We start from the raw sequence: 19879 nt of genomic DNA, 5'->3' as shown, positions 1-19879 counted from the left end.
TCGAGTTCCTTGACACGCTGCTTTAATCCATTCATTACGGATGTTTTTGGTGATGGTGACCTTTGGTCCCGGTCGTCGGCTCTTCCTGACGCCATTCCTTCAAAGGTCTCTTCTGGCTTGTCCTGGAGGGTCGTATCAAACATTCCTTTCGTTAAGTTTGCCTCCTTCATTGCCGTATGGAAAGACGTCTGTACCGTCGTTTCGTCTTCATCGTCAGTGTAAAACTTGTCACTTGACGTGGGGCTGGTACCGTTCTCTTCCAGCTGTTCTTGTAAGAACAGTGAGTTTTCCGAAAGGTCATCCTGTTTGACCTTTCCTTCGTCAATCAGCATGTCGCTGCTGACGGCGCCACCACCTTCGGTGACCTTTTGGCTGACTTCGGTATTTCCCTTCTCAGCTTGGTCCGCGTTTTCCTCCTTGACCTTTTCGGCCGACCGTGCCATTCCTCCGGTCTCGGCCTTCAAGTCATCTTTATTCTGTCCATCCGTAGCCGTTCTCTCTTCGGTGACCTTTGACTGGTCTACCGTGCCGTCATCGGCGTGCCGTCCAGAGTTTTGACTTCCATCACTCGAGCTCTCTTTGTTCAAGGTTTCCTTCAGAGCCTTTTGGTATGTGGCTTCTGAACCTTTGGTGTCCTTCCTCCCAAAGGTCTTCTGAGCTCGAGTTGCTCTTTCATGTTCCACTGGACGTGTGAACGGCTTTAATTTCCGCTCGTAAGGGTTTTCTGACCGTTCTCTCTGACTACCCGCTGAGACCGGTTCATTACCGTCTGTATCTTGATCCATGTCTTTGGGTTTATTGATGATCGGATAACTTGGACGATGCTAATAATGTTTCTGACACGTGTGTTAGATTACGTTACGCGACTTTTACACGTGAACAGTAACAAGCACTGGCCTAAAGGTCACTTCGTATCGTACGAGCTCAGTTGCTAAAGGTCACTCTGCCTTTAAAAGATCTAAGTCCTTTCTAAAGGTCACTTTTCTCTTCAGAAATTTAACTAAGTTCTCGTAAAGGTCTCTTCCTTCAGCAAAACTCAACTCAATAAGGTCATCAACTGTTTCAGCTTAACGCTTACTCCGACTTTGTTAAAGGTCACTTTTTCTCCCGAATTTTTCGTTTTTAAAGGTCACTATCAACTTCGGTCAGAAATGTCTAACCTGAGAATATTTTTCGATTTTATTAAGAAATCAACTTAGATTTCCTCAGAATGAACGTTATTTCTTCAGCTTTTAGCTTTTGCTAAAGGTCATCAATCTCGTCAAAATTTTTGGTAAAGGTCAACTTCTCGTCAGTTGGTTCAGAAAATTTTCTTGGTTAGCTACGTCACAATCTTGAGTGCCGTGCGCAAAAACTCCGCCTCCTTACGAAATCTCAGCTTCTAATTGGCTTACTTCTAAGCTAACTTTAGCTTTACGTCTGCGCCAATCACAGCGTTTATAAACGACCAATCAGGTGAGTTGTTTTTCAAATTATAAGGCAGAGTGACGTCACGTCAAAATCCGAAAATTTTCGCTAGCGCGCCGTGTGCAAAAGTGCCGCCTACTTTTCTGCTCAGCTCATCACCGACCAATCAGAATTGCAAATTTTACCCTTACGCCAATGGCGAAATTAATAAACGAAAATCTGACCTGATCGTCTCCGTGATCCAGAAATCGATCCTGCGCGTCCTTCCGCGAATCCTCCAGTTCCTCCAACGATTATACTGACTTCTCCTGGGCCAGTCGCTAACCCCTTCTGTCTCGATGCGACAGGACGCAGCGGTGCGTCGACCAAAAGACTTGCTGGCTGCGGGTCTTCTGTCGTGCCTTGACGTTAGCAACGACAGGGGCGCTCGACCTCCTTTTTGGGGGAGCGCGTATAATGTGTGTGCGCTCTACTCAGTAGAGACGCACCTGAAAACTCCACACCCGACAGCCAAAAGTGGCTTGCCCACTCGTGCCCCCCTTCGGGCTTCTGCCTCTTGCGGCGATCTTTTTCGGCGCTTGTGCCCCTCCGATCAGAGCTACTTCAGTAGCCTTGATCGCGTCAGGTCAGTACAGCGTGCTCTACTCAGTAGAGACACACTGGTGCTGATCTGCTGTCGAGATCCAAACGCTCCTTCGCCACTGGACCGTACGCGAGCCCTTTCTCGCGAGACTTCTTCCACACCTCGTCGGATGGACGGAAAAAACTCACAGATTATCCTGGAGAAACACGACTCTTGCTACCATATGAGCGTGGACCTGATGAAGGTTCACGCGTAGGAACAGAATTGACGGAATTCTGCCTACCAAAAGACTAGCAATGCTATAAATACGCCTACGCTACAGAAAGCGAGAAACGGCGTGATTGCTAGAAATTTATAACCAGACTAAATTCGATAGAATTTCCTCGTGGACAACTCCGCATTGCTGACTGCAGCAAGCGTGAAAATGTGCACGTAGCCGCCACACAGTGCGGGTGCGCGCAGAACACCATGCTTTCGCCACGCGTAAGGCGGGCGCGCAATGAATACACAACAGACTGCCAAAGCGAGGGTGTACGCATGTACGCCTGCGCTCACGATCATTCTAGCCTAATATTTATACGGTTGTATATCGGTTGTAGGGCGTTGAACGTCGTGCTGAAAAGATTGCAGAGAGTTGTCTGCAGTTCATCGACCGATCCGCGGACGATGTCATCGCGTTGGGAGATTTTGCGGCCGTTGGAAAGGAGATGCTCGAGATGATTCTATTGCGTAATACACTGTCGGCCGAGGAACATAACATCTATCTGGCAGTTGAGAGGTACATACGGCGGACGGTGCTGGTCCGGCCATGATTGTGCGATCACCTAGAATTCTTGTTTTTTCCATATAACAGAGGCAGCCATAAGTCGGCTGTCCGTGATGATCTCAGCGAGGGAGGGCGGTCAGATGAAGATCCTGTCTGTTGAGGAAATTCCGAAAAATGGCGATGGAGCGGAATCGAACCGCTGGCTACCGAGTGAGATCCACGTAGCACAGCCACTGTGCCATCACCGCTGTTGGCGAAGATCAAGATATTTGTGCTTGAGCTTGAGCCAACCAGGTAGGCGGCGGATGGGCGGCTGCTGTGTGTAAAGAGGATTCTCCTCTTACACCCCTGTTGCAGGCTTCGCTACGTCCTCGGAGCGAAACATCCCAGGATTCGGAGGATCCGCACTCCACGCGGTGGGGAGGCGGGGCCATACTGACTTCTGCAGTAGGCAGTCTGGTACCGTCCGAGCCAACGCTGCTTGATCTGCTACCATATAACAGAGGATATACCATGTTCTATGGCAGTCTGCCTGAGAAACGCCAGGTGATCGACATTCCGGATGTTCTTCCCGATGCGTTTGCCAATATGCTCAGGTTAGAGATTATCGTAACGTTGGTTATCAACATATTATGATTACGCAGAAGTACATCCTGACTGTATTTACTCGACTGCAGTTTCCTGTACACTGACACGGTCGATCTGCGTGTGGACGTCGTCATCCAGACACTGCTGTGCGCGGACAAGTACGAAGTGCCGCTGCTAGTGGACAAGTGCTGTGAATTCGTTAGCACCCAGCTGAATACGGAGAACTGTCTGATTTTCCTGAAAAATGTTGGTCAAACTTCTGTAATTGCTTAAATTAGTCCTATCCCTGTTATATCTGTACGATCATTCTAGCCTAATATTTATACGGTTGTATATCGGTTGTAGGGCGTTGAACGTCGTGCTGAAAAGATTGCAGAGAGTTGTCTGCAGTTCATCGACCGATCCGCGGACGATGTCATCGCGTTGGGAGATTTTGCGGCCGTTGGAAAGGAGATGCTCGAGATGATTCTATTGCGTAATACACTGTCGGCCGAGGAACATAACATCTATCTGGCAGTTGAGAGGTACATACGGCGGACGGTGCTGGTCCGGCCATGATTGTGCGATCACCTAGAATTCTTGTTTTTTCCTCTAGATGGGCGCGAAACGCATGCGAATCGAACAACTTGGATCCGTCCGCCGCCAATCGGCGTGCGATGCTAGGAGATGCGCTGTTCCTCGTGCGGTTTCCCCTGCTGACCGATACGCAGCTGGTTGATGGGCCCTTAAAGGTCAGTGCGTTAGCCAAAATATACAGCAAACCCGGTAGTAGTCATAATAATGTGCATCAGCTAATGTTACGCGAATGTTACTCGTACGATCACTCTCGAATTAAGCGTTGAATCTTGTCGAATTGCTCCAGTCACAACCTAAAATAGCTGAGTGTTTGCACATTAAATCTCAAAGTGGCGACAACGTTTCTAATACGGAGATCCTCTAAGTATACGGCGGTTAGCTTGTGTTCACTGTTGAAGCTGTGTATTTGCTTGCAGAGTGGCCTCCTGCTTGCGTCTGAGGGGTACGAGCTGTACAAGTACAAGCACACCCAGTCCGAGGTAAAACCACAGCTGCCGTTCCCCACGGAGCCGCGCACCGGCCCCATCCATCCCGATTTCGGACCCGTCCACCGTATCGGGGACATCAAGTTCCAGCATGAGGAAAAAGTCTTTATTAAGTCCAGTTCGCGTCCGGTTATCTGGACGCCGGCGATGATCATCGGCATCCGGCAGGGGGAAATCTTGTGGCGCTGTCTGACTCAACCAGCGGCTGAAGAGAGTGGCGACAGTGAACGGATCGTGCGAGCGGCCGTTGTCTTGAAGCCGGGCCGAAAGCTGCAGGTGGAAATTGAGGGAGAGTTCTATGACGCTACGTACCGCCGAGCCAACGGTGAGCAGTACGTTGTCCAACGTTATCCGCACTTACGAGAGATGTCGGTGGACTTTGCCCGTCTCACATTAAAATATGTTGTTCAAGGGAAAAGACGTAGTGCAGTCGTTAAGTCTTGAAATGTGAGCGTTACGTATGAAAATGGCGGTTTATAGTTTTTAAGATGCACTAAAATTACTAAAGGGTTTTAGTGTTTTATATTTTAAACTGTATTGCCTTTTGGCAAGTGATAGTATTGGTGCTGTGTTGAGTGTGCTGTGCCCTTTCACTCGGTAAATTTTTTTGGGTTTATACGACAGATGGCTATATGTATGGGATGGTTATTTATTTGAGAAATGCGCGATAAGAAATCTATTAGAAATCTATAAAGAATTGACTCGTTCTTCGTGTTTGATTATCCTTAATGTTTGTTATTCACAGCACAGTTTTCTTAAGCTAATGTGTGTGTTTTTTAGCATGTTTATTATGTTTGCTACGAGTACCGCTTATAGCCATAGTAGGGCTTCTAGAATACAGACGGTAACGGTTAGACACAGTAAGTTCAAACGTTGCCATTTCTTCGAACATTTCCATGCATTTTTTCCTTTTGTTTACGAGTATTCGGCGGTAAAGCCGTTATCAAATTTAAACCCGTTATACCCGTCATGATGCAGGCCAAGTAGTAGACGTACAAGAGGAAATTAGGGACATTTAGCACGGAATCCAGGTGGGCAATGTCTTCGGTGAATGCCGCATAGGCAATGAGTAACCTTTCCACTGCATGGAATTTCTCTTTCTGCAGCGCTGTTTTCTCCAGAGCGCATTTAAATGCATGCACAAAGATTGCAATGATAACGATTACAAGATTAATTAACATCTGGAGAACAGTCGTATGCGCGATATAGTAGCCGTAATGCAGAAAAGCAATATCTTTGCACAAAAGAACCACGTGGGATAGCAATATTGCTGCTCCCTGATTATCCAAAGAAATCCTATGGTCTCAGTTTCTTTCCCACTCAGAAACAAGGAAATAAAATTCGGGTACATGTAACTCAACCAAATACCAAATGCACCGAGATACGAGATAACAGTTATAATGTAAAGCCGGTTTTTGCTGCGTTCACTAAAGTAATTTGCGCTATAAAGGTCAAATTGTCTTATCACACTCAGCGCACCATTGTGCGATCAAATCGAATATGTTACAGGCGAACCACAAGAAGCCCTTTTGCACGCTAGTTAGATATCCGCTAACCAACATTTGGACCGGCTTGTTTTGTATCGATTCTGTCGTTGTAAAGTACATGTAAAAAGTTACACTGATCAGCACCGGAATCATAACCATATAAAGTATTATCCACAGCCTCTAGATAATTCTCACGATACTCCATAAGGACTTTGATGAGGTTTGCTGTCCAACGGAAAGACATCCGTATCCACAAATACGAAGAATATGATAGCCAGGAGCCAGACATAACCTGAGACAGCTTTGGCGGACACCCATTTCACCGATGTTCAGTAGAGATCATTAATTATTATTGATGTATTGTGACAGTTCAAGTACAAGCTCATCATTAGTTTAATGGGATTATAATATCTATATTATATGATACACGTACAGAGTACATCAGCTTGGAAAGGCAGAAAGAAATCCATTATACATGAAATAAGCAATACCACAAATTAATCATTAACGTGCTTCGGTAAAACTCCTGAGTTACAACATACAGTCCCGTTTCTTGCGCAAACAATTTCATTCTTTTGCCAAACACCGATGCAGGGTGCATCCTGCTTGCGCCGCAACTCATGCATTCCCATAATTTTCCCCCAGAATGGCCATTGACCTCCGTTTGGTCCGGAGATATTTCCTCACGGATCAGTATTGCTAGGATATGGCATAACACTGTATAAACATTGCGCCCCCCAACATGGGACTTCGTTCCCCCTGGACTAATGCTCCTTGTTTCTTCGCTAACTAGTAGCTTTATTTGAACATGTGTTCTTACAGACTCTTGAGGTGCAATAATACCGTAGCTACAATACATAAATGAAACGAGTAAAACATGAATAATATTCACGAATCCACATCAGCACCAAGATCAAATGCTTTACATAAACAATTTTGGTAGCACGAAGCAGTGCATATATGCATGCAAAACTGCAAAGCAATAAGCAAAGCCATGGACTTTCACTGCAAGATATACTCGAACTGAAAAAACAACTGCTTCGAATATTCAGGAAAAATTGTGATTGTATTTCGTCTTTCCCTATGGATGTTGGTAGCCGACATCTTCGACTTGAATCCGGCGGTAAAGTATACTTGCCAGTGTACTTGTATTACGCTGAGCCAAGAGAGAAATTTCCACATTTTTCCTGGAGAACTGCCGAACAATTACATATAGATTCCGCTGACTTCCCTTTCTCACCCAGTTCCCACATTAGCAGTGCATACGTGATAAGGGCACCAGTAAGCTGCAAACAAAAGTCCAAGACAGGTTTTATCAGACAAACACGCAACTTCAACTAAAATTATCACGATTTTCTTACATTCCAGTACGATGTGCTAATAGTTATATTACTGTACAAATTGCGACACATATGAAAACTTCCTACGGTATGTAACAATGCAACAAATTCAAAACCGGAAAATACTTTCAATTCCTTCTGCCATTCGACCGTGATTTTATAATGGTTTTCCCGTATGGTTTTAAAATGGTTTGTGAATGCTTGATGCATTTAGGTGACACTCACCGATAAGACAAATGTTCGGTCGATTAGGAAAAATTTTCCGAATGTGAACCCTACTTTTCTTATCTGAAGACTGGTAACGTAAAAGGACAGCCTGTAATGTTCCTTGCAGTCATCAATAGTGTGGAGGAATTTCAGCAACAGCGGTACCACAGCATCGGCCTGCAAAACATGCATCATTTGTTGGGTCTTATTGTCATGTGCCAGAACCCAAGTTTTCGATGCTCTTATCAGTCTTTTGTACGTGCTAAGTTCTGTTTGTACAAGTAAGCAAAACGGAATGCCCTAGCGCGCTGCAAAAACTACACAATAATCATGATTTTAGATTGATTACTTGATTGGCAACGGCGACAAAGCATGCTGTCATAACGATAATAATAACAGCCGACACTCCAAAAAGCTCCACCGTTCCCGGTTCAGTGTAGCTGCCAGTAAACGCGGTTATTCCCGAGAGTAAAACCAGGATGTAGTATACGAATAATAAGAAGCTTGGCAAACTCAGTAAATTGTCCAGTTGGGAGATTTCATTGCTCAGTGCCGTGTGGTCAGTCATTACTGCTCTAACTAATTTTATACTGTCCTCTTTTACTGCCATTGTTAAAGATTGGTTAATAGCGTAAAAGCAAAATGACACACTTATCATTATGATAACTAATAAGAGCTGGAAGAACGATAAAGAAAATATGTATACAAAGTTATGTGCAATAAATAGCCAACGTAAGAAGAGAAACATGGACGGATGGCTGTATTTAAAATGCCGGAACATCCATATGAATCCCGAAATATCGCTCCCGTCTCTGGTAATCAGTGTTTCTTTGAATGTTGGCCAGAAACGCCAAAGAAAGTTCGCAGTAAAAATCACCGATAGTAGAATCACTGAAGCATAAAACGACCGTTCGCTGCGTTTTGTGAAGTACTTGACGCCAAAAAGGTCAATCTTTCCCATTAAATCCATTATTTTATTGTGAGCACACATGGTGTACAGGCATAAAGTGCACATACCCAAGTGGCTAACTATTGCAAAAATGTGGCTCATCATATTCTGCGACGACACGCTGTTGTGCTGCGATACAGCCGCAATGCGGCGAATGGTATTGCAAACCGCGAAAAATATTAATATCACGGTATAAGCAATGATAATTACTCTCCAAAGAATTTGCCAAACACGTTTCCAAATGGATTCGTTTGGAAGTGCTTTTTGAAGAGAAAGACACCCATATCCACCAAACTTTAAAACAGCGGAATAAAAGCTGATAGTGTTTGCAATACAACCGCGTCGCTTGATATAGATACCCATTTTTTCTGCTCTATCTGCAATCGGGATAAATGAAGAGCTGTTTTGCGAGTCGGCGTCAAAAATAATAAGATCTATCTGTATGAGAAAACTTCTGCAAATAGCAGCGGCAACGGTTTGGTTTTAACTGTACTCGCTAAATTACCGGGGTAGACGTGACCTTTGCATTCAACTCGTGCAAAATCTCTAAGGAGAAATTCGGTGTTTGCGGCAGTGTTGTTCTAAAATTCTGTTGAGCTTGAGCTTTCAGAACAGTGTTGTAAACCCACTTGGGCTAAATATTTATGTACTCAGTTACGTAATAGTATGAGTGGAAAGTCTCGAGAGACGTCTCGACCGTTTCATCAAACATTTCCACTCTGGCACAAAACTTCGTAAGAATAGGTATTTATAAAATATACAATACAAGTTCGTAAAATATTGATTAAACTACCGTAGTATTAGGCACAGTGTAATGTATTTTTTAGCTGCATCAATCATCGTAGGATTTGCCAGCTGTTACTAATGGGCATGGCTTGAAGTTGAGATTATCAAATTAACCATAAATTTCCATAGGCGATATCAATCATAAGGTGTGTCGTAGCCCGCTCCCCAAGCTTCACCTTAATTTCCCCGTGGGGTTACCGTTACCTCCGTACGTTCCTGGGGAAATTTCTGTTTCCAGTTTTCCTCCTGGATAAATGTGACTGTAGGATATCTCGTATGAGACAATCAGTTAATATGGGTGACAACTGTTGGAACAATACGCGTCGCATTTCGGGATTGCGTTCTCTCTGAGGCGGTAGTTGTCGTGCTTTCTATGCTCACCATCTTAATTAAACATGTACGCTTACACAGTTCTGAAATACGAATAATAAAGGGGAATAATATTAACTGTTATGGTATCAACATGGAAAGCAAATAAAGTACGAATTATTTTTATTAAAATATTATTTTTTTACAGCAAAATAAAATATTTTTTTACATATCTGCAGATATGCTCGAATTCAGTAAACAACTGTTTAAGGGAAATATGTAAAAAAATATATTGCAAATTAAAATGGCGGCTTTTCATTGGAAAATTGGCCGACATAACGAGCTTATCGATCTCGAAGCCAGCGTTGGAGGTGCAATTTTGCCGGTTATTTATGTTGAACCGAACGAGAAGTTTCCACATTTCTTCCAAAGAACTGCACAATCTGATAGAGATTCCATTGACTCCCCTTTATCACCCAGTTCCCACATTATCAATGCGTACGTGATAAGGGCACCAGTAAGCTGCAACAATAGTCCCAGATAATCGCTAACAGGTAACACGCATAAATCTTTTTGTTGGGTACTTAATTGTTTTTGTATATCGTTTGTCCTGGTAATTTTTGGTTTAAAAAACCGACGCAAAGGAATATTTCACATATACACCGCAAAAAAAACGACGCTTCCAGCTTCGCTCTGATGCGGTGTGCTCGATTCCACCGCCTCATTGCATTTGCCTCCCGGTAAACTTATGGTTTATAGCCTGTTAGCAACGCTAAACACTTACCGATATGACAAATGTCCGGTCTATAGTAAAAAACTTTCCGAACGTGAATCCTACTCGGTTTGTCTGGAGACTGGTAATGTAAAAGGACAACCGGTAATGCTCCTTGCAATCATCAACGGTGCGGAGAAATTTCAACAACACTGGTACCACAGCCTCGGCCTGCAAATCATAGATTTATTTGCTAGACTTTAATGTCTTGTGTCAAACTCATAGATGCTCGTTTGCAACTGTCTGCAAAATCAGCAGCTTGTAGAAAAGAAAAATACAGTAGTGCTCTGTACAGTAATAATGTAATGGTGGGTATGCAAATACTGCACGTAACCCAATTTGTTCAAATAAATGCAGACGGCAAAAATTAAGCACTTCGGTACCTGGTTGGTGACGGTGACAAAGCATGTTGTCATAACGATAACAGTGGCAGTCGCAACTCCGAAAACTTCAATCGCGCCGGGTTCCCCGATACCGCCAGTGAACACCGATATGCCCACGAGTATGCACAGTAGGAAGTATATGAACAATATGGGACTTGGAAAGCACAAAATGTTGTCCAGTTCGGAAACTGCATCACCTACTGCCGTGTGGTCACTCATTACAGATCTCACCAGCTTAATGTTGTCCTTTTCGACTGCATTCTTTAAAGAACGTTGGATAGCGTAAAAGCAAAACGACACACTTATCATTATCGTCACCAAGAAGAGCTGGAAAAAAGACAAAGAGAACATATAGACGAAATTTTGAGCAACAAAGAGGCTGCGAATGCAGAGAAACGTGAATGGATGGCTGTATTTCAGATGCCGTAGTATCCATATGAATCCAGAAATATCACTCCCGTCCCCAACAATCAATGTCCCTTTGAAGATTGGCCAGAAACGCCATAGAAAGTTTGCAATAGAAACCACCGATACTGTAAATACTAAAGCGTAAAACCACCGTTCGTCGCGCTTTGTGAAGTACTGGACGCCCAAAACTTCAATTTTATCCATCAGTATCATAATCTTGTTATGGACACACATCGTGTACAGGCTTAAAGTGCACATACCAAGATGGCTAACAGTCGCAAAAATATGGCCCATCATGCTCGTCGTACTTTGCGGTGATGCGGTGTTTTCCTGTGTTATAGCGGCAATGCGGCGAATGGTGTTGCAAATCCCGAAACCTATCAGCAGCACAGTATAAATCATGATGATGACTCTCCAAAGAATTTGCAGAATGCGCTTCCAGATGGATTCGCCTGGAACAGCTTGAGGAAGAGGAAAACACCCATATCCAACAGCTTTTAAAACGGCTGAATAAAAACTTAAGCAGGTTTTAATACAACCGCGTTGTTTGGCTTCGAAATCCATGATTTTGAGTTAAGTACTTTGTAGTTTCTTTTGTGCTAGTTTGATTGTTGAACGGTTATAGCACTCCGTTAAATTGAAAAAAATAAATTGGTTTTACAGGGGTTGGTTTACGAATATAGAAAAGAAAAATATTAGTATCAAAATCTTAACTCAAACAGCAGGTATGAGGTTTCCACAAGTAGTTGTTAATTACTAAGCGATGGAATAGCAAAAGCAACCGTGACCTTTGCATACGGTTCGAACAAATCTCTAAGGGAAACCCGGCATATATACCACAGGATTGGATTACATTTCTTTTAAATTCAATTTTCAGGAAAACATCACACCGAAAAAGCAATTAGATAAGTAACCGCATAAGTTTTGCAGGCATCATACAGCAAAAACGCGACAAACCACGCGCTCATGGGATACTGTACTTAAATGCAAATGTAGTGATACCAGAGGTAAGTACATCAGTCTTTTTCTGACTGAAAGCGGTAAAAATGAGAAACGTCGGATGCAGTTACCCCTTGTCACAAAATTCCGAAGTTATTCATCTTCACAAAAACCAACTCTTGACTGGTATTTACTGTCATGTCGATGGACCATTGTGGTTTTGCATCGAACGCATGAGTTACGCACTGCAAAGCAGTTTTCTTCAGTCTTTCACAGTACAAGCATTTAGGAAATTGTCATTGTCAAAATTAATTTAGATACAAAATCAGTGCGTAAAATCTTTAACGTTTGAAGCTTTAAGCTCGGTGTTATAAACAGTTTCTACACTATGGCCGGTGTTTTGACATATCGTTAGGTTGCTGCTGGTCTTAATTGCATTCCACGTCGCGTTAAGCTGTGCACGGTGAAAGGTAGATTGTCGTCACATCTTCTTTGTACAAGATTTCGTATCCTCCGCACTTCTTGTTTCTGTACATGCATCGCCCAAAGATGTATGTTAAAACAACCGGCTAATGATGTGTACGCTTTCGGGAAAGGATTACAAGTACTAACCCTGAAACAGCTAAATTTTCCACAGTAATACGCTCCATATTTATCCGGTCTGCGCTGCACCAGATCCATCCACAATCGGGTGTGTATTCGATTTTAATTTGAGCAATATCGGCCACAGGGAAACGACTGGGCACTACTTCCGTCACAATCTTTCCGGCTGGTAATCCTTCGTCCTTCCTGCAATCAAAGCTTAACTTGACTACGAAGTATTTTTGTTGGTCATACGTACGACGAACAATACTATGCAGTCTGTGCATATTTTTCTAGTTCCTGCTATCGGAATTAATTTTCATATCTACGTATGTCCTTGTAACGCCCGTGCATTACAACACTTCGTCATTTTCTGAGGAGACAGAACAAGATTGCGAATATTGTACAAACACTTCAGACAACGACATGACCGCTTACGCTAGCTGTTCTACTGTTTCCACTCTACCATCGTTATGGACGAAGATTACTGTCAGACTGCCTTCGGAATCTTCTGATGTTGAGGCAATTTCCAGTGAGATTTTTACAGCATTTGCTAAAAAAAGTAGATCGGGGATTGAAAATCAATATCCGTGAATAATGTACGACTACTCAGTACAGATTGTCACGTTTGAAAAGAAGAACTGCGCCGTTGCGCAGTACGAAATACGCTTGCTTATAAAGAAAGCGCAGCACCCAAAAGACATATACACCACCCGTACATACCACAAAATCCGTCTGCGTCCTTGGTAAGCAGGAAGTGCTGTAGATCGGATTTGGTATGGGTGAAGAAAATGCCCATATTGCCGTCTGGTTCGGGATCGCACTGGCCTTCTTTAAAAGACTCCCAGTTTTCGCACGCATAACTGTGATGACTGCAGTGTGGATCCAAGGCTTCCATGATTAATTCGATGGCACGATGATGGTTGCATTTCACTGACTCCGGCATATCGCCAACTAAAAGCAGTACGACGTAAATGAAACGCCCCACAAATCAATAAGTTTTGCACAAAACGTTTTGGAAAACTGATGCAAATATATCAAGTATAACAGACCACGATGAGCCCTTACAATTAAAGGTCAGCAAATTGCCTAACGTTCCCCAGATGGCATGGGGACATCCAGGTTGATATTGTCCTCCGTTGGGATAAACTAAGGATCACCCAGTTCCGTTAATTAGGAGCGGCATTATGAATGGTTACTCACAGACTGATTAAGCTACAAAGTAGATTAAACTAGGTACAAAGTGATACAAACTCACTGTTTGCACCGGTGATCGCTCTTTTGCAGCAATGAAATAGCGAAATTAAGTTTTATCGTCGAGCTCTGGCGCACTTACAGTCAATGTCTCCGACGCGTTTGTACAATCCAAATCCACCATTGGTCAGCGTGGCCCCATTGGCGTGCAAGCCGGCAACAAAATCGGCGTCGCCACTGCTTAAAATTGCATCACCATGCCCATCTTCAAAAATCGGTCCAGCCGGGTCCAGACCGGTGATGCGACCAGCCCGCTTATGGCCGTATTGGACAAGTCGGTGTCCAGTGAAACCGGCAGCATGGGCTCCCAGTGAATATCCCACGATATGGAATTTATCTGATGTTGTTCCTGTATGTGTGCTGAAAAAAATGTTCTAGTTACCTAAAGGTCAATATTTTGGTGATGGTGATGCTATTGAAAAGGAATACCGCAATTATTAATTGTTCACTTTCAAATAACAGCAAGCAGGACTCATCCGATGGAATCGTTACGCAACACTTTTAGCCGCTACTCTACGATCATGCACATCTGTGTTACCGCTTCAGCGGATTAAACAGTGCACAGGGCTTGAATTTACACGTATGTAAGTACGAGTTGCATATTTATCTTATTGTTATCATGGCCATTTAAACATTTTGAAATGCAGTTTACTTGAGAGCCGCAATAAGTTTGGCCACTTGCGCTCCAACAACTTGGGTGTTGGCGGACGCTGCCCAGTAGTTTGGCGGCCTAGCACCGATGCTCCAATCGACAAAAATGTAATTTCCTTGCGGAATCTGCAGTCAAAACAAATCATCAACACCTGAGTAATACAGCCTTTCAAATCCAGCCTCGGCTTTAATTAATAATATTAAACGCTAGCCACACTAATTTAACTTTATTAGTAAGAACGATTCGATAAATTGTGTAATCGAAATAAATTTTATTCATTATGCGTTATTCCTTTTCAAACACGCTTGTTTCATATTTCCTTACTAAATAATTACGTTTAAAGCTAGAGTAGGTAATATAGTTGGTGTCACTATTCACTAGTACAGTTACTGTAACTTACGTACCGAGTGGAAAATAGCAGCCTGAAAGCTTGGTGTCCATGCCGTGTGCGGTCCATTGCCAAAGCCATGCATAAAGACAGTCGTCGGCCAATCAGCACGAAACGCCGACCCAGTCAACGTCTCCGGTTTATCGTACTGCAGCAGCTGTGGATCTTTCTGGCCAGCGCTCGTGTACAGCAGGAATTTCGTTTCCAGATATTCCGGTGAATATGGTAACATCCAGAAATTTCCGTAGGTACCGTTCTTGAAGAAACATCCTAAATCGCCGTAGCAGACATGATCATCGCGCGTAGTTGACCGCACGCCCAGTTTAGCTCGGGATTCCTCGAATGCCTTGGCGGCTTTGTATTCGGCAACCGAGGCCACCATGCTGCGGTACAGGTACATCGGATCTTCCACTTCATCTTGCGGACCAATGTGGATCGTTCGGGTGCGGTACGGAACAGCGCTCACGAAACAAAGCAAACCTGAAAGTTGATCAGTAACCAAAAATAAATTTTTAAAAATCACATACGACTTTATGTGGATGCAAATGGAGTTATTACAGCGTTAGAAAACCTTATTACCGTATTGTGACGCTTTACTTGTCACTTAACTTAAGATTATAGCGCTTGACGTCAGCCGGTCAGCGCATAGTCTAGCAATAAAATGCAACCACTTTAACGTGTACAATTCTGGTATTCGGGTTTTGATGGAGATCAGCTTACCTACCGAGTAGACTAAACACTAGAAAGTGAGTGAGCATTTTCCCAGATGGCAAAAGTAAAATGTAAATTAACAAAACATCAAAAACAGTCCAAATCAAACAGGCCCGGCAAAGTCAGATCGAAGCAAGTGCGTAGCTCCTCAACGTACTCCTATGGACATTTTAAAACTGGATATGTAATTAATTCTACATCCAACGTTCTTTATCTCGGTTCATGATAACAGTTGGTTTCCGTTATCATTTTCGTTCAACAAACGGTGTCGGTCCACATGATATACCATTTTGTGGACTGATTCCGCTCCATTAATATTGTTCGGATTATCGTTTTGATATGCCATAATCTTTTTAATACAATTCGCAGAATAATATTTCTTACCTCAAAGCATGTTATGTTGTGCTTGTCTGGTAATCGTCGTGCCCTGAACTTCCTAGTTCCTTCTCAAATAACGATTAAGCAAATTCCGATAAACAGATAAACAAATGATTGCGCGGCCTGTTACCCTATTAGCATAATTTTGCATGCGCTCTTGTGAAGTTGGACTCTGCCTTAGTGCCTTACAGGCACATTCAAATGCACATCCATTAGTTTCATGCACTTCTTGAGCTTATCCAGATTTCTGAAAGGAAACAGAAACCACGAGTTTTACGAAACGTCAACGATAGAGAAGATTAAAATTAACATTGTTTCAATTACAGTAAGTACCTCCAAAATGCAGCTGTAGTACGAAAGTATGAACAGTAGTGTCTGCCACTGTCTGGATGTAAGTAACCTTTTCCTTCTACTCCAGTGTCAGTACACAATGTTATCTAATACTGATACGAGTACTTCAAGTTTGCAGTGGCACTATGCAGTGATGCACAGTATGCTAGATTTCCACTCCCTAGTTCGGAGCTTTTGCCTGCTTGTGAGAGATGAGATAGCGCACATGCCTCGAAATACGAACTACCAATCGACAATGCCTGAAAAGCACATATTATATTTTGACTGACCACAAACGTTTATTGTTCAGCATGAAATGAAGTACTAATACTAGTACCTTGCTAAAACCAATCGATAGCTAAACTCTATTAACAGAAGATGGAACTTCGAACACTGTACAAATCATTAGGCACAATATTGCAATATCAGCATAAAAGAAAGTACAGTAACTGTAAAATCTGCAAAGAATCGAAGCTACATAAAACTGCAACAATCATCGCACGCGGCACATCTACTGTGCCCAAAGCCGGAGCAAATCCTAAATGTATTCAACATAATGCTAACCATAAAACTTAAAAACAGCTACAATACCGTTATAAAGATACGAAGCATAACTGCAAGAACAAAAGAAAAACCAAAGATGCACATCATAACCTGCCTACCCGGGATACAAAACCGAAACGCCACAAGTAAATTTACAATTCCTTATCCTCCCGGCAGCTTTAGAGCCAGGAACAGCGTGGCCTCCGGGCGGATATTGTAGTCCTGCAGCGTCCGGTCACCGACCAGCTCCTTCCCGTTGAAGATCAGGCGCAGTGTTTCATACGGGAGTCCTTCACGATCATGAACCTTGCGCTTCACACTGGCTATGGTGTCCTCAGCGTCCGCAATCAAGCTGATGGATTTTCCCGCTGCCAGGGTCTTGATGAAGATCTGCATGCCACCGCGCAGACGTAGGACCAGATGAACCACAGCGCCGGCATGCAGGTTATACTGGGACAAGGTACGATTGTCCTCGAGCTGCTTACCTGCAAACGACAGAACGATCAGTTTCGCGTAAGGTCAAAGCTAAAGCAGTTTACAAGACTACAGTGTAATGCACAGGAGATAGAAGGGAAGAACCCGTACTACCCGCTTAAGTGAAGCATATCAGTGTAGACTGTAGCACCCGCGTAAGTACCGCTATCAGTTTCGTATGTAGAAGTTAAACAAGTAATATTATAATTTATTATTATTTCCTTAACTACAATTACTACATACACAAATGCTTAACGCAAATCCCTACTAATATATCACTACTAATATTATATTCCTACTAATATATCATGGCGTTAAACATAATTTTACAAGAACCGCTACACCAAGCATGTCATACGGAAACCAGATACTTTGTAAAAACGAGAGAACTGGCCTTGCGCAGGTTGCTCATATCCAGTCAACCGACAATAAGTCAAGGGCAGCAACGCTAGCTGCCAACGCAAAACAGAGACCTAATTCGTAATTTGGAATTCGTTGCGATTCCTTATTTTCATACTAATAAACCTTACCATCGAAAATCAGACGCTGTTGGTCGGGAGGCATATACAGCACATCTTCGATTTTCTTTTTCATGATTTCCACCGTGTCCGACAGTTCCACGTCCAGCGCGACGGTCTTTCCTGTAAGAACCTTGATGTATATGAGCATGCCTCCGCGTAGACGCAGGACCAAGTGGATGGTTGACTCTTTCTGGATGTTGTAGTCACCCAGAGTGTGTTTATCTTCCAGCTGCTTTCCAGCAAAGATCAGACGCTGCTGATCGGGAGGGATTCCTTCCTTGTCCTGGATCTTGGCCTTGACGTTTTCAATGGTATCGGCAGAATCCACATCCAGAGTGATGGTTTTCCCGGTCAACGTTTTCACGAAGATCTGCATTTTGTCGACGACTAACGAGAACTGAATGGAAAAATCAGTAACCCGTATAAGTATAAAATTATTAAACAAACTGGAAAGTGGAAACCGTATGTATAAGTAATCGAACTGGAAACTCTTGACTGACTGGAGTTCGCCGCACAATGCATGAAACTAAGTACCTGCATCAACTTGCTTGACCAAATGCTGGTTTCAGAGAGCAGTCACGCGACACCTACAAGCGCAAAAAAGCCGCATACAGGGAAACTAAACGAAGGTCGTCCAATCGGAGCTGTGCTTTTTATGATTCATGGAGCACGTACACTTACTTATACTTATACTTATACCATACTTCGAAGGACTTAGTCATAATGCCAGCGTTACCGGGTTTCTACTGGGCTTACATACCAGGGTCGGTCGGTTCTTTACTCTGTACGACACTAATGTGGCCAGTACGGCAGTTTCTGGAACCTTCTGGAAAATGATGTCAGACGAGCTGTTGGCTTGCTAGATACAGTACTCGTACTTTAGAGTGAGGTGCTACTTCGGATGTAGGGACACCAGTGACCAGAAATCGCAAGAGTAGCGACCCAAAAATTTCACAGTAGTTTTATTAAGTGTTCTTATAGTGATATCTGCAGCACTTTGTAGCATTCAGAATTTTAGAGTTAGGGCAGATCAGAAGTTCAGCCCTGCTGAGGATAATGTGCTATACTGTAATTGTAGGACTTTTATATCTGCGCTCTAAAACTGTCAGACTTACGCATCACCCATTCGTGACCTTAGAGTTGTTTCTGGTACGTACATTAATTCCCGGTTCCAAAAGCCTTTTCAGAATGATCATTTGAGACCAAAACTGAATAAGGATGTGCTGCGCCTCTTACTTAATTCTCAGGGCTGAGTTTAGCGGATTTACGCAGGCGTCATTTGTAATACAAACTGGATAATTTATTACCCGAAAAGGATACCAAAATTTGTTTTCGTGTCAGTCGTTACTGAAACTGCAGCGAGCTGATATTAAAACAGTTGTTAGTCGCGATTAGAAAGCAGCTATTTTCACAACAAAAAAGGGTTCCAAATTCTGATACAATTCGCATGCGAGGTTCCAATTTTTGATCCAATACCGTGCACAGACCAGAATGAGCGGTATTCGTTTTGCATGCGAACTGGTGTTGAAAAATCGAGATTTTTGGAACCAGGTAAGTTGAATTCTGGTGTATTGGCTAACTTATTTTTAGCGTTATGATGGAGAACATTAGTCGGAAAATAATAAAAAGCCTTCGATTGGCGCTATCATTGCGGCTTACAATCACCTTTTAACTTTTACGTAAAAAGCGAAACACCTCGACGTACAACTTTATTGCATAACTTTCCGTCATCGGTTGTGTGCACAGTCGTGGTACATGTACATATCGGTTTATGCTAACCTCAAAATTAATATACGAACGATGAGTATCTTTGAGAAGGTATGCCGGTATAGAGGTATGGAGGTTATTATTGCGAAAATTCTGCCTGCAACCGAGCGGTGTCATAAAGCGAGAAAATATCTCTACATAGGTATTTTTATTTACGCATTCAATCATCAAAAACGGGAAACATCTAAATTTTGTAAACATGTCGAACGGCGGCAACACGAGACGCCCAACATAATAATATTACTACGTATATACAAGTATCACACCAAGTAACCGATGCGAGGTCATAGTCAC

At 43.0% G+C, this 19879-nt stretch overlaps 4 protein-coding genes across 6 annotated transcripts; 1 reads left to right on the top strand and 3 right to left on the bottom strand.

The window, feature by feature from the left end:
* Nucleotides 1-468: 468 nt before the first annotated feature.
* Nucleotides 469-5030, top strand: LOC129594627 (BTB/POZ domain-containing protein 6-B-like). 3 transcript variants are annotated; one of them, XM_055491389.1, is made up of 8 exons: nucleotides 469-1455; nucleotides 2590-2768; nucleotides 2844-3050; nucleotides 3114-3352; nucleotides 3434-3590; nucleotides 3690-3868; nucleotides 3940-4075; nucleotides 4337-5030. In XM_055491389.1, exons 4-8 carry the CDS (start codon nucleotides 3270-3272, stop codon nucleotides 4847-4849), a joined length of 1068 nt encoding a protein of 355 aa, XP_055347364.1. In that variant the 5' UTR covers nucleotides 469-1455; nucleotides 2590-2768; nucleotides 2844-3050; nucleotides 3114-3269; the 3' UTR covers nucleotides 4850-5030. The 3 variants fall into 3 exon arrangements, with proteins under 3 accessions (XP_055347364.1, XP_055347356.1, XP_055347371.1); XM_055491381.1 differs by having other exon boundaries at nucleotides 2844-3352; XM_055491396.1 differs by lacking the exons at nucleotides 469-1455; nucleotides 2590-2768 and having other exon boundaries at nucleotides 2793-3352.
* Nucleotides 5031-9873: 4843 nt separating this feature from the next.
* LOC129598245 (uncharacterized) lies at nucleotides 9874-11105 on the bottom strand. The gene is made up of 3 exons (XM_055496070.1): nucleotides 10639-11105; nucleotides 10268-10426; nucleotides 9874-10005 (listed from the first exon to the last, which is right to left on the bottom strand). Exons 1-3 carry the CDS (start codon nucleotides 10987-10989, stop codon nucleotides 9874-9876), a joined length of 642 nt encoding a protein of 213 aa, XP_055352045.1. The 5' UTR covers nucleotides 10990-11105.
* A 923-nt stretch (nucleotides 11106-12028) lies between these two features.
* LOC129596116 (pancreatic lipase-related protein 2-like) lies at nucleotides 12029-15811 on the bottom strand. The gene is made up of 9 exons (XM_055493306.1): nucleotides 15586-15811; nucleotides 14878-15341; nucleotides 14474-14598; nucleotides 13904-14181; nucleotides 13636-13716; nucleotides 13291-13521; nucleotides 13006-13120; nucleotides 12598-12774; nucleotides 12029-12513 (listed from the first exon to the last, which is right to left on the bottom strand). The coding sequence occupies exons 1-9, from the start codon at nucleotides 15617-15619 to the stop codon at nucleotides 12435-12437; spliced, it is 1584 nt and encodes a 527-aa protein (XP_055349281.1). The 5' UTR covers nucleotides 15620-15811; the 3' UTR covers nucleotides 12029-12434.
* A 769-nt stretch (nucleotides 15812-16580) lies between these two features.
* On the bottom strand, nucleotides 16581-18361 carry LOC129596123 (polyubiquitin-like). The gene is made up of 2 exons (XM_055493315.1): nucleotides 17828-18361; nucleotides 16581-17308 (listed from the first exon to the last, which is right to left on the bottom strand). The coding sequence occupies exons 1-2, from the start codon at nucleotides 18192-18194 to the stop codon at nucleotides 16986-16988; spliced, it is 690 nt and encodes a 229-aa protein (XP_055349290.1). The 5' UTR covers nucleotides 18195-18361; the 3' UTR covers nucleotides 16581-16985.
* Between the last annotated feature and the right edge of the window lie 1518 nt (nucleotides 18362-19879).

This window comes from Paramacrobiotus metropolitanus, unplaced genomic scaffold (genome assembly GCF_019649055.1).
Source record: "Paramacrobiotus metropolitanus isolate TYO unplaced genomic scaffold, Prichtersi_v1.0 Parri_scaffold0000003, whole genome shotgun sequence".
Classification (NCBI taxonomy): Eukaryota; Metazoa; Tardigrada; class Eutardigrada; order Parachela; family Macrobiotidae; genus Paramacrobiotus; species Paramacrobiotus metropolitanus.
Note: the sequence above shows the minus strand (reverse complement) of the source record. Positions and strands in the feature narration are given on the sequence as shown.

Coding starts and splice junctions, on each gene's coding strand:
- LOC129594627 (XM_055491389.1), top strand. CDS start 3,270: ATGTTCTATGGCAGTCTGCCTGAGAAACGCCAGGTGATCGACATTCCG. Junction 3,869..3,939: donor ATCTATCTGGCAGTTGAGAG/GTACATACGGCG, acceptor TTTTTCCTCTAG/ATGGGCGCGAAACGCATGCG. Junction 4,076..4,336: donor TGGTTGATGGGCCCTTAAAG/GTCAGTGCGTTA, acceptor ATTTGCTTGCAG/AGTGGCCTCCTGCTTGCGTC.
- LOC129598245 (XM_055496070.1), bottom strand. CDS start 10,989: ATGTTCTCTTTGTCTTTTTTCCAGCTCTTCTTGGTGACGATAATGATA. Junction 10,427..10,638: donor TTGTCACCGTCACCAACCAG/GTACCGAAGTGC, acceptor TATGATTTGCAG/GCCGAGGCTGTGGTACCAGT. Junction 10,006..10,267: donor ACCGGACATTTGTCATATCG/GTAAGTGTTTAG, acceptor CTATTGTTGCAG/CTTACTGGTGCCCTTATCAC.
- LOC129596116 (XM_055493306.1), bottom strand. CDS start 15,619: ATGCTCACTCACTTTCTAGTGTTTAGTCTACTCG. Junction 12,775..13,005: donor GAAACAGTAGAACAGCTAGC/GTAAGCGGTCAT, acceptor CTTTGATTGCAG/GAAGGACGAAGGATTACCAG. Junction 12,514..12,597: donor GAAAATTTAGCTGTTTCAGG/GTTAGTACTTGT, acceptor ATGCATGTACAG/AAACAAGAAGTGCGGAGGAT.
- LOC129596123 (XM_055493315.1), bottom strand. CDS start 18,194: ATGCAGATCTTCGTGAAAACGTTGACCGGGAAAACCATCACTCTGGAT. Junction 17,309..17,827: donor ACAGCGTCTGATTTTCGATG/GTAAGGTTTATT, acceptor TGTCGTTTGCAG/GTAAGCAGCTCGAGGACAAT.